The following is a 17063-nucleotide window of genomic DNA, read 5'->3' as shown; positions in this document are numbered from 1 at the left end:
ATCTCTTGCTTCAATTACTGCAATCTCTTCCTCTCAGTTTTCTCTAGGTTCCGCATCACAACCCTCAATATCCTCCAACATACGGCTATCAAAATCATCTTCCTTGTTTACTATGTCAGCTACATTGTCTGCTTTCTTTGAAACTCTATATTGATTTATTCCCCCCCGCCCCCCACTCTCTCTCTCTCTCTCTCTCTCTCTCTCTCACACACACACACACACCTCTTCAAGCCCCTGGCACAGCTTGGTTCCCATTTCATCTTCTGCCACTTCCTTAAATTCTGATAATTCAGGTCATCTTGATGCTCTCTTAGTTTCCTTCTCCATGAGTAGCTCTGCCCTTTCTTCTCACCCTTTCCTATACCTGATCATTATCCTTGACCCTGTGTACTCCACAATCACTCTTTTCCAGTCACTTCTTATATAGGTGGCCTTCCACAGCTGACCTCCACCCAGCCTTCCTCCACGATGTGATGATTTAACAACATATGGAACAAAGAACAGAGAACAAGATCTATACTTGGCAACAGTGGGAAATTTAAGCAAATCTATCCTAGTATAAACATTGCCTAAAGGTCTGTGTGGCTGGATGTGGCTACAACACAGAAGCATTAAACACGTTCTATATATGGTTTGGCCTTGTAGTGTAGATAGGACGGAGTTGTGTTGATCCATTTACAATGCAAGGCCAAACCTTACTTTAACCAGGTTGAATGCTAACATGTTATAACATGTCCTGCAACGTGGGTAGATTTTCCTTGTGCAGACTTTGTGGCCAAACTAGTTTATGAACTGTCCTAAAGATTTGTATTAACCTAGCTGTATTATAGTTTGACTCCAACCAAATTGGCTGATCAAATTTTTAAAGCCTAATTTGGGCGCTACCCCACTTGAACAACACTTAAGCATGACTATTAAGCATGATTAAAAGGTGACCAGTAAAGGATTTGAAGAAAATAAGGGAAATTATACCCTTTGGGGGTTTTTTTCCCATAGATTCTAGGACTAGAAGGGACCTCGAGAGGTCATCGAGTCCAGTCCCCTGCCCTCTTTATGGTAAATACCAGCAGCTTGAAAGGTCTCCCCCACCAATTCTCTCCACCCTTTCCAGCTTGTTTCAGGGGCAGGAAAGGTATCACATACTAAAATGTGGTCTCTTCTTATCACATTAAAACAGCAGAGCTGAATGCTGTGTACAAGTCACCACTAGCTCATCAGGGAACCAAACGCACAGGCAGTTTGGCATTTCTGCTTTCAGTACAACTTATGTTCCCTATATAGATAAATGTATTGGTTTCTAATAGATACTGCATTATTGTACAGTAGTGGTGCCAAAACACTACCATTTAAAACAATGTTACTGCAGTGTTTGGGACCTCTACTGTACAACAGAGTAGTGTTTTGTTTTGTTTTTATAGAAGGACTGGCTGGGCCAGCTCATCTGCCTGCTGGTAGTGCAGCATGGGTATTCCTGAACTATTCAAACCAATATACTGGAGTCACATAATGTCTATGGTCCTGTCCAAACACGGGGAGCTGAACTGCATTAGCTAGAAAAGTGTTTGAACTATGTTAAATCAGAGTGCTCAAGCATTGTTTCCAAGCAAACAAGAAGCATAGATTTTTTCTGAGAATCATGCCATAAAACTAAGGAGTTTTACACAAAATAAATCTGCCAGTGTAAGCACAGCCCAAGATCCATCATTGCAGCCCTACTAGTGGTAGCAATGGTGGAGGGTGGAGTGTAGACAGTACTCGGGTGTTTTTACCATCCCATCCTGTAAGGGTATGTCTACACTGCAACTAAATACCCACTGTTGGCCTGTGTCTACTGACTTGGGCTCACGGGTCCTGGCTATAGGACTGTCTAATTGTGGTGTAGATGTTTGAGCTTGGGCTGGAGCCCAGGCTCTAGGACCCCACAATGGGGGAAGAGTCCTAGAACCTGGTCTCCAGCCTGAGCGTCTACACCGCAATTAGACAACCCCCCCTTAGCCCAAGCCCCATAAGCCTGAGTCAGCAGACACAAACACCCATTGCTGGCCTAACTGCAATGTTGACATACCGTTCACCTCCTCAGTACAATTAGTCATTGCAGTGATAAAAACGCCAGTCTCAAGTCTATAGGGATACATCCTCTCTTGCTAAAATAATGGTGAGAGATTTTCAGAAAAGGGCAGACACAACCACACAGACTAGAGCAGAGTTTGACTCATGGCTTTCTAGAAAAAGTCTTCATCCAGACTATTCAAACAAATTATCTCACTGTCTCTGAACACCATTATAACTGAAACACTTTATTTGGGTCCTTTCCACACTGGGAGCAGAAGAGCAACAGCTGCTAATAGGGCTATATTTAGACTAGTCTTTTTCCCTGAAGCTTCTCATCACTGTAGTTCGGCAGGTGGTAACAACTACAGGAATGACAGTTTAGGAAAGGTGGCTGCTGGTGTTTTAGCCAGGTGTCATAACCCATACTCCAGTCTGTGCATTTGACAGCACTTTGTGTCTGGTCAGTTTCATTGTTTTGTTTATGGTCAATTACACTGTATCATGCACTAAAAGAGAGATCACTCTGATACACTGATCTGAGAGGGAAGCTCAGAAGCACGTTCTTCTCCAGGCCTTGCAGGAGGGTGTTAACAAGTAACAGCAGCAGCAAAAATTAAACTGAGGCAGTAGCAGACAGGTGCATGCACAGGGAGGAAGGGAAGTGGGTGGAAGCCTTTTCATGGTATGTGCTGCTATTTTTGGGCCTACCCAAATTATGCTTTTAATCGTCATTAGAGTAGAAAACTCCATTTTTTTAAGCTTCCCCTCCCTTCACTCTTTCAATTTCAGGATACGCTATCTAAAGTTACTCTGTCAGGAAGCTGAACTGTAAAAGAATTCACAGTCACAGCACCCCTTTTAAATGCAAGTCTCTTAATTCACCACTGAGCTGGAAGAAAAGGGAAGGTTTAATTTTCATAAACTAGTTCTGTAAATTCAAGTGATCTTAGAGAAGTGAAACCAGGGCTAGAATTATCCTTCTGTGCAGCTGCATGACTCAGGCAGATCTACGTGGCCTGAGTCTTCCTGCCCCAGAGAGGTCTCTGATAGTATTTCATCAGCAGGCATTTTAAGGTAGAGTCCAGTATTATAACCGAGATTTTAATAAACATCTATCTGCAGAAAGGAGTAATGTACTAAATTAATGTAATGGTACAGCATCAAAATAAGTCTCAACAACAGGCCTTGAAAGAAAGAAAAGATCTTGCTGACTGTGAGACATAATTACAACATAACTGAAAGAAAAGAAAAGAAAAAAAGGGGGGAGGGGGTAGAATACTCCAGGTTGGGTTTCATCCTAGGCCTATCCCATGACCACCCTTTACCTCTCCTCTGTCTCACAAACATTCATTTGAACAGGCATAGGGAGCTGGAAGTTGAGATAGAGCTAAACCTCTGTTCATTGGGGTACTATTTGATCCCCAACTCCCTGTCATCAGCGCACACACACACACACTTAAGAATTTAATATTAAAAAATAGGAAGCCACCAGCTTGACAATTTGTGGTAGGAGATGAAGAACTGGCTTCCTTTTAGAAAGCAAAAGAAATCAGATTCAGCATTACTGCAAGTTCTATCACTGAAAATTGTTGGTTTATTTGAACAACTCAACTTGAAATGACACATTCCATACACAGACACACACAGCTCCCACAACCAGGGGGAAAACAAAGACCAAGACACCTCACAAGAGTCCGCAGCTTTCCAGTTCTCAGTGCTTTCTGTGAAGTCAAAGCTACTGTGCATCAAGTAGATCCCCTGCCAGGAAGCAACCACTGACCTAGACACTAGCTTCACTTACTAGAGATACAAGCACAACAGGCACTTCTGAAAAACTCTTGAAAATTCCTTTAACATACATTACATAGTAATCTGAGGAATTTCAAAGCCTAGATTTTTTATTTTATTTTATTTAAAATAAGCACTCCTTCAGCTGATTTCCTTTGTTTTCTTACTCAGCTCTTCCCCGGGGAAGTGGGGGAGGGGCTTGGGGGTGTGTGTGAAAGGGCTTGACGGTACCCCAGAGGAAGGAATTCCCAAGTGCTCCTTCCTGGTTTCTCAAAAGAGGAGGGGAGTTGCACTTGAGTGGTGGCAGCATCTACCTATCCAAGGTCAAAGAGAAGCTGTGACCTTGGGAGTTTAATACCAGCCAGTATTAATTTTTAGAATCCTTGCATGCCCCAACCTTCAGCACTCAAAGTACCAGAGTGGGGAATCAGCCTTGACACTTTTATTAAATTATACTCAGAAAAAGTCTTAAATATTTTTGAAGTACTCTGATGGAAGATGCTATCATGTATGTGCAAAGTTAAATTACCATCTTCAGAGAGTCCTTGGAACTGGGTTTCATAACCTTCTCATAGAAGACAGTTCTCCTTTAAAATGGAAATTGTTGAAAATCATTTTCCTAGACCCTATGGAGTTGGGTTTAAGTTCTGCTAAATTACACGTTTATTACCTGCGAAGTGCAAGTTATATGCACTGATCCTTCCAGATAGGAGTACTATCAGCATTGTGAAGATTTTAAAGATATATGCTGAGTGGACTCTTAAAAGGTATCCTTCTGCAGTCACATTCCTACTCATTTACCCTGTGTCTCCTGGTCTCTGGCTGGAACCTTCTGAAGAAGCTCAATGACATCCTCTTCATTCAGGGCCAGAAGGTTGGTGAGGTGATGAAGAGAGTAGAGTGCAGAGTGGCAATCCAGACTGTACAAGTGTTGCAAAAGAATCTTCTTTGGGATAGTAATACTGCAAGAAAAAGCAAGACTAATCAAAATGGTGAAAAAAAAGGTCTACCACCTGAACCTTGTCTACACCAAAGATCTTCCAGTTTTAACACTGGACTCAACTTGAGAATTTAAAAATATTAAATAAAAACGTAGACAAACATCTAGTTTCTATAGCTTATGGCCACTAACGGAGACATGGCATAGATACTGTATACTTGGCATTTGCATATTAAACCTCTACATATGCAATTCTGGCTACATGGGGAGCCTTTGTCAAAATACATGGTTAGTAAAAAGAGTGCTTCTGGCTGTTTTACCTGTTTTGCTGTATGCACCATTCAAGAACCTCCACTTGAGCCCATAGCCCATCACAGAACTCTTTCAATACTGAATCATTGCACAGACTCTGTTAGAGAGAGACAGAGCAAATTAGCATTAGCTAACATAAAAGGAAGAGATCACATTTACACCAGACCCCTCTACCTTACCAAGAATAGCACAAAACCAGAGTCTGCTTCACATGTGTGATGTTTAATGGCTAAAGGAATCTTAACATATTTACACGGGCAGATTTCTGCACTTTTACTGTATTTACACATTAAAGCAACAAAATGGAGGATAGAAAGCTACATTTTGTTTTCAAGGGGCCCTGTTAATGTTAATCAATCTAAATCTGACCCAGGCATTTTTCCAGTCTGTAAGCTCATCCTTGTAGCTTTTAACATTTTATTTGTAAAGAGAATTTAGTGCTTCTGAAAGATACTACAGGACTTACATCTCCAGAGTTGTCACTCTAGTTCAGAGGTGGGCAAACTACGGCCTGCAGGCCACATCTGGCCCGCAGGACTGTCCTGCCTGGCCCTTGAGCTCCCAGCCGGGAAGGCTAGCCCCTAGCCCCTCCCCTGCTGTTCCCCCTCCCCCGCAGCCACGCCACCACACAGGCAGCGCTCTGAGCAGCGGGGTTGCAAGCTCGTGCAGGGCTGTGCAGCAGTGTGTCTGGCTTCAGCCAGGTGGCACGGCTGCCAGACATGCTGGTCTGAGCGGCATGGTAAGGGGGCAGGGAGCAAGGGGGTTGAATGAGGAGCAGGGGATCCCAGGGGGCAGTCACGGGACAGGGAGCAGCTGGACAGGGCAGAGGTTCGGGGGGAGGAAGGTGGACAGGGGGGCAGACAGGGGGTGGGGAACAGGGTGAGTTTGGATAAGCATGGGAGTCCCAGGGGGACTGTCAGGGGGTGGGGGTTTAAATAGGGGTCATGGCAGTCAGGGAGTGGAGGGGGGAGCTGGATAGGGGGTGAAGTCCAGGGATGGATTAGGGGCCAAAGGGGGGGGAGCGATTGGGAAAGGGGGAAGGGGATGGATGGGGGGCAGGGATCCAGGCGTTTGGGAGGCAGCAGCCTTCGGCGTATAATCAGCCCCTCCATACACTTTTGCAACCTCAATGTGGCCCTCAGGACAAAAAGAAAAAAAAAAAAAAAAAAGTTTGCCCACCCCTGCTCTAGTTATATATCCAAAACAGATACTGTATGGGTTAGAAACACAAGCTGCCTACAAACTCACCTCCAATATGCTTATGTTCTGCTATGGATGTCTGCGCACTGAACACTGATCTGAGACTGTGCTATCTTATACAGGTCATTGATCAGGCATCAGACAGTAACTCCCTTAAGACATTATTGACCTGTGATGGAGATCAATGAATGACCTAAAAGTGAAAGGCTCAGTGTCCCATTATCAGTTGTCAAAGGCAACCACTCACCAACACTGCCTGGATTGGAACTACAGGCTTAGTGTTTAAAAGCTCTGTATACCCAGAAAAGGAAGGAGATTCCAAAATAAAGTGAAACCTCTAGTCTCAATTCTGACATTTAGACTACTGTGGATGTTATTTTGGGCATTCAGGACTAAGTGGATGGCACCGCTCAACTCAGATCAATCGTGCCTACAAGTTCAGCGGCACATGTGAAATGAACTAAGTGTCAATGCAGTTCCTAAGGCATAAGTACCCACAATACAAACTCAAAACCATTATGGGGGAGGGACAGCTCAGTGCTTTGAGCATTAGCCTGCTAAACTCAGAGTTGTACCTCAATCCTTGAGGGGGCCACTTAGGGATCTGGAGCAAAATCAGTACTTGGCCCTGCTAGTGAAGGCAGGGGGCCGGACTCGATGACCTTTCGGGGTCCCTTCCAGCTCTATGAGATAGGTATATCTCCATGTATTTACACGGCACTATTTGGCCTTGAGTTTGAGGTCAAGGATTGAATGGGCCCTGAAGAACGGCCCTGACAACCCTATTCAGGTCACAGTTCACACACATTGACGGAGACGTAGCAAAGCTGAACTTGAAATGCTGCTGCCTGTATACTATTCGTTTTAAGGAAAAAGTTTGATTAAAAAAAAAAAAAAAATTTATAAAAAGAGGCTGAAAATCCTAACCAGAGGATTCACCCTTACATCTTACATTTGGAAAGACATTTAAAGCTCAGAATCTCAGTTTATGCAGTTAGAACAAGTCATTTCAGAGACTTCAGATTTGATTAACAATCCAAGCAACTAATTTACAATGACTGGAATCAAACTGAACTGTCAGTCATAGCATTCAGCCATTTCAACCAGCTCTCCACTCGCTTACTTACCCGAGTTTTGTGAAGAGCATATAACAATTTTTTTGCTGATTCTAAGCTGTGACAGTGAGTCCACCCTAGCAATACCAGAAGACGGCTGAGGGGGTTGAATTCTCGACTCAGTAAGCTGCTCAAGCCTGTGAAGTCTTCCCTTTTTAATAGTGTTAATGCAGTCACCTAGAGAACAAAAAGGAAGCAAGCATTTGTTATTCTAAAAATGTAGAATCCTGCTGAGGTGGTGGTGGGCTGTCACAATAGTAGTTTCAGAAAGTGGTTTAACTTCCTCAAACCCAGATTTTACAGGCCACCAAGTTTCTCTTTATTTGGGCTACAAAGAAAAGGCGTCACTAAGTAGAAGTCAGAGAATCAATCCATCCCCTCTCCCTGGCTACTCTTTAAGTCTGCATATTTTCCAAACAGATTTTATGCAGAAACTAGAGAAGAATCTGTTGAGCTATAGATGGAGTTTTTGAGCCAGTAATAGAATAAATCTTGGCTCACCTGTCTGGATTCTCATGCCCTCAATACATTAGACTTTATTTTGTGTACTTTTATCTCCTATATCATCTTTCACCCCAGGTTCTCACGTGCTTCACAAATATCCATTTAACCTCACAACCCTTTTGTGAAGCATCACCCTCATTTTACATATGGGGTTCTTGAGAGAGGTTAAGCAGCTGCCAAGGTTACTCAGTGAATCATTGGGAATCCCTGGCAGGGCTGGGAGTAGAATACAGGAGCCCCATCTCCCACATCCTCTGTTCTAACCACCAAACCACACAGGTTTAAGTCTTCCAGAGAGCTCCATGCTGATATCTTAAATCACAGAGACGAAACAGTGCAGATGGGTCAACAGATTATAAAAACCCACTGCTAGTTACCTAATATTTTGGCACCAAAAGCCAGAACTTCTGAAGATCTCTAATCAAATGTAAAGAGTTCTAACGCTGGAATCCTGGCACTAAATTGATCCACTACTGGGTTTTCCCCTTCCCTTTCATCTTTATTACCATACCAGAATCTGCTCCAGAAAGTGCTTGCTGCTGCTCAGGCAGTAAAAATAGGCAGTCTTCCAAGAATAAACCTCTTCAGGCTCTGCGAACAAAGCCATCATTACCCGTTCTGTGTCCAACTGCTCAGATGAACCTGAGAGACACATAAATGGGATTACTTTCAAACACAGAGAGCTACCTCTGAAGAAAGCAGGCCCTGGGCAAGGTTTTCAGCAGTAGAACAGTTAGGGAATCACTAAGCAAAAGCCACATTCAGACTCCATAACTAAGTCTCCATAACAAAAGATCCCTACATGGCCAAACTCCCATCCCTTGCTCCCTCAAACCTGTTTTGTCTGCAAAGTCTCAATGGTCCAACTTTTAATGAGAAAACAAAACAAACCTTTTCCTGGCAACTTTGGCCCCAACAGTTTCTCTCTTGTCCTCTCTGTGAAGACATTGCTGTATAAACTGAGCAAGGCATGGCTCTGCTTCCTCAGTATGCAGCCCAGTAACCTCTCTTCCTTCAGTGGGCTTCCTTCAGCCCAGCAAGCATCCAACAACTCCCTGCACAAGTGTCGGAGCTCGCCAGTCTGATGCTCCACTTCAAAATGCAACACACTAAGGACACCATAAATAGCATCCACTGTCTCAGTCTGATCCAGTTCTCCTGAGGATTTGGGATACCGCTGAAGCCTCTGCAGAGATTTTAAGGAGTCACGGAGAAAGTCAACATAGATATTTTGCACAGAGCAACTGTGCTGGAGTGCAGAGCTGGGTGTGCCATGTTCTCCCTGCAGGAACTCCAGCAGGGCTTGTGCCCGGCGGGGAGCCCTCAACAAAAGCTTCCGGAGAGCCGAAGTTGCTTCCATACTGAATCTGTACGTGCGGCCATCTCTTTTCTTTCTGTCCGATTCATGCTTGCTCTGGACACATTCAAATGCTTCGAACAGCTCCTGGGAGGAAACAGATGTATGTTTGGGGGCCTGAATGCCACCTGTTTTTTTTTTTTGTTTGTTTGTTTTTTTTCCCCCTCACACACACTACACACCAGATACACAACAAACTTAAAGATTCAATAGACATTCACTTGGAACCATTAAATTTACCTTGGCAACCAGCTCTGCTATAGGAATCCAGAACTATAGGAACTCAGTTTCAATCCCAAAATAATGCACTTTTTGCGAACTCATGGCATCAATAGTTATGACTCCCAAGAAGCTCAGATGCCACATGCTGGCTCATCTAGTCCAGTATACTATCTATAATAGTGGCCAAATCTGGATATTTACAGTGTAAAACTCCCACAATGCTCCTAACTACAATACTGCATTATTGAGGGAGTTTCTCACTGTTTCCCTCCTCATGGTTCAGTTATGGCACGAGAATACAGTGTCCTTATGATTTTCATCTTAACTAGAATGACTGAAGACCCTATTAAAAAAGACTAGTTGCTAAAGGTTAAATCTCACAAAAGTAAACATTCCACTGACAATTAAAAATCTTTGAAATGCAAATCCCCATCCAAAGATCTGGTTTATTAAAAACAAAAAAAAAAACTTTTTAAAACATATTTTACTTTCCACCACTGGTGCTGTTTGAATTTTTATTTATTTATTTATTTAAGAAGTACTGACACTGGATTTTTTTTTTATTTTTAATTCTGGGAACTGTCTTACTGTATATAAAAAGTACTTTACAAAACCCAAGTTTTACCGAAATGTCCCACTGATTTTGTTACTTTGGCATCCAGATCCAGGCTTTCCTTCATTCATCTTTCAAAGTGTCTATTGGTTTCCTCCTCCAACTTCCATAATTTCAAAACCAAAAGAATTATTAGAATGTTACAAAGAGAAAAGCAGAAGTATACACCAGACAATTACATTCAGCAAATACTTGCAGATGGTTAATACCAATAAGGAAGAAGTATTGTTTAGATTGATGTAAGGAGGTAAAGTTAGTGATAATGCAATGAAGCTGAACAAAGGCTGATTATTAGAAGAAACCTCCTGTCTGAGGTCTATAAACACTATGAAACAATCTAAAAAGTAAAGTCCTAGAAACCTGCATTGTGTGGGATATTTAAAACGAGCTAGACAGAGCACTGGAGAATTACTACAGACAATAACAGTGTCCTGGGTGCAAGGAACGTATTTCTGCACTTTATACAAAATGATCTCCCAAGACACAGGAGTCCTTGGTGTATCCATTACAACCTATGGTCAGCCTTGTTAGTTAAGGCACTTTTACTCCAGTCTGGTCTGCCTTATTAGATTTTTAAGGTTGGGATCGGTAACCCTAACGGAAGAACGGATTTGTGACTCCAAGATCACTATGAAAGTACAGTTCCTGCTCCCCAAATGCCTTTGAGATAAGTTTGCAACATTCCATTCTTCCTGTATTTAAAGGGCTTTCACAAACCCTAACCTCTTTATACCTCCCCTCAACGCACTACAACCCAATTGAGATGGAGAAAGCAGAGACATCATTTCAGCTTGATTTCAAACTATCAGCCTGACATTATGATCTGATGAAAAAATACAAAAACAGGCAAATAAGAGGACAGAGTCCCATGGTGAAAGCACATCAGTTGCATCCTTTATAGAACGGGAGTACTTGTGGCACCTTAGAGACTAACACATTTATTTCAGCATGAGCTTTTGTGAGCTATGAAAGCTCATGCTGAAATAAATTTGTTAGTCTCTAAGGTGCCACAAGTACTCCTGTTCTTTTTGCGGATAGAGACTAACACAGCTGCTACTCTGAAACCTTTATAGAACTGACATACAGCTTATCTCACAATCAGCCCTACTGAAGGAGTTCTCCACAATAATCACTGTGCAGCTGGCTGCAGCCTCCTGAACTGCACCACTGAGCTCCCCCAATTCTGGCAGCAACCTTCTTAAAACCACAAATGTGATCATTTGCTCCAGTATCTTTCCAGGTATCAAAGTTGGGCTGACTGGCCTATTATTCCCCAAGTCCTCTTGGATCCCCTTTTTAAATACAGGCATTATGTTTGTTCTTCTCCAGTTCCCTGGGACCTCACCTTTCCTCCAACAGTTTTCAAAGATAATTGACAATGGTTCCAAGATTGCTTCAGCTAATTCCTTAAGCACCCTAGCATGAATTTCATCAGGCCTTGCTCACTTGACTATATCTAACTTAGCTAAATATTCTTTATCCTAATCCATGCCTTGGCTTGCATTCCTTCCTCCTCGTTGTTGTTGTTATTAATTGTGTTGCATATCTGGTCACCATTAACTTTTTTAGTGAAGATGAAGCAAAACAGGTATTAAACACCTTAGCCTTCTTGATGTCATCCATTATTAGCTCTCCTTCCCAAATATGGCCAGACAGCTATATCAGCTCCATTGTCTGGAGTCAAACCTCAACTTGAGTTTGAGTTGGAACAAGAAGCAGAATGGTAGAGAACAATAAAAATTTTAAAAACAAGGGCAGTTCTGGCCACTTTGGATTTCAAAGCCTACCAGCAAGAAGATTCAATGATTTATTGTGTTCGCACACTAGCCTTTCCTCTACTGAGGCCCAAACTCATAGCCTACATTAAGTCAAGACAGTTGTATATGGGGATGTATGACTGCAACAGCAGAGGTAGCTGGACATCAGGAGTTAGAATTATTAGCAAGGCTATGTAGAGAAGCTCGCTCAGCACCTGCCTACACTATCCCCCTCTAGCCAGAATCATCACCATTATATATGCCAAATTCACTACCTCAAGTGAGTAAACTTGAACTGCCCTGCCCTCACATTCAACTGTCTTTATTTTGTGCAGAGAAGACCAAAGGTACGTTAATATCTCAAACCCAAGGTCAGTCAAGTTAACTCGTAGCATTACCTTCATCCCAAGAATGATCAATAAATTAGGCACTCAGCTCACCTTTAGGACTTCATCAGAGACATCCTTTTGCAGTTCTTCTAAGAGGAGTAAGAATTCAGTTTCTCTTTGGAGACCAGCTGGAATTATTTTCTGAAGTTAATCAGGAAAACAAAAGATAAAAGAATAGAGAAGATGCGAGACACTATCTTAGGTTTACAGGTTAAAAAAACCCAAAACCTTATTTAATTACTATTTTAGGGCAGACAGCTTCAGAGATTTATTTTATTGGAGATTAAGTTACCGAGGGGCTGTTCCTGCACCAACAGATTCCATTCTCTATTTCCAACTACACAGCTAGCAACTGTCACTTCCCCATAACCCCTTTGGGATAGGGTCACCTTTCTTCAAAGATCATGAAAATTCATGAACCTAGGCAATGGAGTCAGAGGAATGAAAATGGTGAGCAAAGACAAACCCACGACCCCCGCAATCCTCCCCTTTCTGAAGGCCTTGTTTCTTTCTCCTTTAGGCAGGGTGCTCGCTGCCTACCACTCTCCTCCCCACTGTTCTGTATATGTAAACTACACTCCCTGAAAGTATGCCATTTGTAAAGCATTGTGCAATCCTTGGTTTCTTTCATCTTTTGGGGATAAAAGGGGCTATAGAAATGTAAGGTACTAACTCATGCTGTCTGTTCATAGGAATATCTCACACTGAGTATGCACACTAAAAAGCTAACTCACACGGCCTCAAAAAATAATACCAAAACACTTATTTTAATTTCTTGCTAAGTTTAATGAAAAATGGTCTAAGGAGCCAGCTGAAATTAACAGCAGTAAGTCTCAGATTTTAATAGGCAACTACAACAAATTTATTTACCTGATCCCATACCAGCCATTTCTTGAGCACAAGGAGCCAAAGCCAAGCAAGTCTCTGAGGGCTGCAATTCTGTCCACACCTGCAAAGGTAATAGTATATAGTATCAGTTTCAAATATCTAGGCACCAAATCTCTACCCACTTCACAGCAGTGTTCCATGTTGACGGTACCAAGGATAAAAAAAACATAATATACTTATTTCCCTCATGTGGCAACACCAATTTAATTGTGTGTTTTTTCCTCCAGATAAAAATGATTCCCAGAATGCTGTCTGTGTAGTTGATACTCAAATTACCACCAAAAAAAGTTATACAAGACTTAAGAAACATTTGATTCTTTTTTTTTTTTTAATTACAAAAAGTTGAAATTTTTTAAGTTCCCCTGAAATGTCAGAAACCCAACCTTAACAGCCTCATGCAAGTGCTTGAGAAGTCAAGAGAAAAAACAACAAGTGAAACTAACAGTGGTTGTTTCACAATCCAAATTGAGAAATGTGAAAAGTAGAAAATTTAAGTGGTGAGAAATTAGATTTTTAAAACATTTTCAGTTTTAATAATCTCAGGTGTCATTAGTAACAAGCAAACATTTTAAATAAATAGGTTGATCATCTTCTAAACAAAAAGCACTCAGTGTCAGCACCACTGCAATTCTAAAACAGACTCCCTCCTTCTCCAATTCACATTTCAGTGAAGTCTTTCAAAATTGACCTTTGCTAGATTTCTGCATGATCTTGAGCTTATACCAGCATCTTATCTATTGCATATATGCACAAGTTTGTAAGCTGACTGAGGCTGGGTTCCCTACATATATTAGTGCAACTCTGAGCAGGTCGGCACTCAAATGTTAACTGTAATAATGGAATGCATGAAGGAAAAAACACTGGCAAGGAAGCATGTTCTGCTTCAAGGATTCTAAGCAGGGCCAGAATAACTCTCCTGTGGGCCCAGAGCTATTAGATTTTGTGGGGTCCCTATATACAAGTCTTTTTCCTAATTTAACACAAAATGATCACAATTATAGCATTGGGGCTATTACTATTACACTACTCTTTTCTTTTAATTTACATAAAGCCATTCTGTGGTTACATTTCATTCTTAAAACATGTAGAATATAGTTTAGTTAATTCAAAATAGCCTACTTCTTACTTTAGAAGACCTGTTCTATTAGTTTCTTTCTGAGAGGGAGTTGCGTGCAGGAGGGGACTCCAGGCTGGGGCAGAGTATTGGGTGCAGGCTCTGGGAGGGAGTTTGGTGCAGGAGTGGATTCTGATCTGGAGGATGGGGTTGGGATGCCGGAGTGAATGTGAGGTTCAGGCTCCAGCTGGGAGGCACTTACCACAGGCAGCTCCTGGCCGGTCACATAGCAGGGCTCAAGCAGGCTGCCTGCAAGCCATAGCCCCATGCTGCTCCCAGAAGTGCCTGGCTGCTGCTATGTCTCTGCATACCCCTGGAGGCAGGGGGACAGCGTGTCTCCATGCGCTGCCCGGGCCTGCTATCACCACCCCTGCAGCTCCCACCAGCCGGTTCCCACCAGGAGCCACAGACATGCCAGCAGCCGGATACTTCTGGGAGCGGCGTGGGGCCACAGCATGCAAACAGCCTGCCTGAGCCCTGCTATGCTGGGACCTCCTTAGCCCAGGGCCCTGGGCTACAGCCCCTAAAGCCCGTGTGTTAATCCGGCCCCAATTCTAAGGGTCCATTATAGTTAAGAATAAAGAATCAGCCTCAATTTCTGAGAATTGCATCACATACACACTGTTTAACACACTTATACTTCCACCAGTTAGACAAAAATCCCACACAGCACTTACCTTAACTGAGATGGACAAGCTATTAAAGCCTGCAGGATAGCTGCAACTTTCTCAGAGCCATCCCCCTGCCACTGATGTAACTGAGGAATACAGGCCTGTGCTAGCCCCCATTCTCCCCACCGCACACATTCACAAAAAAAACAGAAAAGATGTTCCAGAGAGGCTGCTTCCTCATTACCAAATGGATGCATCATCCCACTGTGACTGGACTCCTGGAGACGAGGGGAAAAAAAACCAACAAAAAAACAAAAAAACAAAAAAAAACATCCAGAGGTAAGTCACAGCAAATCTTCCCTCAGTGCACCTGGAACTGAACAGGTCTGGAATCAGAAGCCAACCTGTAGCTATTTCACTGAGTGAAACTGTTTTAAAGTTTGGAATGCATTCCCAGCCAGTGATACGATCAATACCATAATATTTGTTCAAGTAGGTGATTTAAACATTATCATTGTGAAACATGCACTGATACTTGCTTAGAGTCAATGCTCTCAGGAAATGGGAAGGATCAATTTGTTTGTTTATTGAGAGCATAGTGCTAACAAAGAGCACTGGCCTATCTGACCTCTGTAGGGAAGGTAAAAAGTAGTATCTTGACAACTCGGTAGCAGTTCAAGCTTTCTCCACACTGGGAACTTCTCACCCCTATATATTGGCCTGCCAAGGTAACCCAGTTAGTCATGATCTACAGACATCATCTTAAGAAAAACAAGAGAGTTTAGTCTCCGTAGTCTAGTCACTCAAAATACAAGCGACAAATAGCATAAGAATTACCATATCAGACCAGGGGTGCATCTAGTCTAGAATTCAGACTTAACAACAGCTGGTACTATTTGCATAGAGAAGGGTACAAGAAACCCCCCAGTATGGTGCTTTATATTTGTTCCACAGACACATGTATTAGGCCGTGGTCAGACTTTCACCAAACACTTTCGCTAGACCACCTTCCCCCACCCCGTGTCAGCCCTCCCATCAATGGATTTCCCCCACCTCGCTCCCCATCCTCTGCTGTCCTTCCTATCCCTGAACCAAGGACCTGGGGCATCAGCCCTCCGCCCACACCCAGAAATCCCCCCCTGGGTGCCCTCCTCCCCGCGCTCCATCGCCCCCGCTGGCTGGCTGCCTCTCGTGCCCCGTCCCAGCCCGCCTGGTGACCTGCCTGGGATGAGTGGAGATCGGGGCCGTAGTGCCCAGCAGCACTAGCGGTCCCGGTCCCGGTCCCTCCGCGTCGGACGGGCTGGGCTGCCCTGCACCAGACACGCACCTCTTAGGGAAGCCGCAGCGGTGGTGGATCGGTCCGGCTCACCCTGCACATTAGAGGCTTATGGGACGGTCCGCACTGATTGCATTCCCCTGGCTGGGCAGCCTATTACCGCGGCCATCTTGAAAGACGAATCAGGTGACTTTCCCGACAGCCGGCACACCCAAAACGGCGAGCGCTTATTGGTCAAATCGGATGAATATGTAAATAATGCGCCATCTTTCTTTAGGGGCACTGAAGCGCCCAAATAAACCACATGTCAGCGACAGAGTTAACCCCGCCCAGGGGCAGCTCCTCCCCGAGCCAGACCTCCTCCAACTGTGCGGTTTCCCGCCCACCTCCCAGCAGGCTCCACCCAGCGGCCGACGTAGCCGCTTCTCGCGTGCCTCAGAACCAGCATCTCCTGAACTAAGCGATCCGCCCCTCGCTCTCCGGCCCACTGAGCCTTTCAGCGCATGGTCTGAGAGGCGGGAGCTGCGTCACGTGCTGCTGTTTGTTAATCACAAGAGCCGCTCAGGCCTGGCGAATCACGCTTGAGGCGAGGCCAGCGCGCGCTCCCTCAGCGTCCAAGGGAACCGTTACCGCCGTTCCCCTATGGAGGTTGCCTGCGAGTTCTTCCCCTCAGACCCTGCCGTGCCTGGGGGCTCCCGCCTGATCCTGTTGCGGGGCATCGAAGGCCCCGGTAGGCAGGACCGGGCTTTACCCGCAGCTTGCTCCGGAGCTGGCCCGCTGGCTGATCCCTTGCGTGACCCGCTCACAAGAGGGCAGAATGGATGAAAAACACATGAATGAAAAATTGCCATTTGGTAGCATTTTGCACCCACTTTGCCAGGCTGTAAATGACCATGGAGGGTGCAGTGGAGGCTCAGCAAGGCTC

At 43.9% G+C, this 17063-nt stretch overlaps 1 protein-coding gene across 10 annotated transcripts in view; it reads right to left on the bottom strand.

The window, feature by feature from the left end:
• ZFYVE26 (zinc finger FYVE-type containing 26) overlaps window positions 1–16324 on the bottom strand; it is a 70201-nt gene extending 53877 nt beyond the window's left edge. For 8 of the 10 annotated variants that reach the window (XM_032774734.2, XM_032774739.2, XM_032774738.2 and 5 more), the window contains exons 1-9: window positions 16190–16324; window positions 14929–15140; window positions 13120–13198; window positions 12301–12390; window positions 8803–9355; window positions 8423–8553; window positions 7420–7584; window positions 5101–5189; window positions 4642–4802 (exon numbers count right to left, since the gene is read on the bottom strand). In XM_032774734.2, the coding sequence (XP_032630625.1) occupies window positions 4642–4802; window positions 5101–5189; window positions 7420–7584; window positions 8423–8553; window positions 8803–9355; window positions 12301–12390; window positions 13120–13198; window positions 14929–15122 (1462 nt within the window). In that variant the 5' untranslated portion in view covers window positions 15123–15140; window positions 16190–16324. The other 2 variants (XM_075065380.1, XM_032774743.2) reach the window with 2 other exon arrangements.
• Window positions 16325–17063: the final 739 nt, after the last annotated feature.

This window comes from Chelonoidis abingdonii, chromosome 4 (assembly GCF_003597395.2).
Source record: "Chelonoidis abingdonii isolate Lonesome George chromosome 4, CheloAbing_2.0, whole genome shotgun sequence".
Lineage (NCBI taxonomy): Eukaryota > Metazoa > Chordata > Testudines > Testudinidae > Chelonoidis > Chelonoidis abingdonii.
This window is presented reverse-complemented; position numbering and strand designations above follow the sequence as displayed.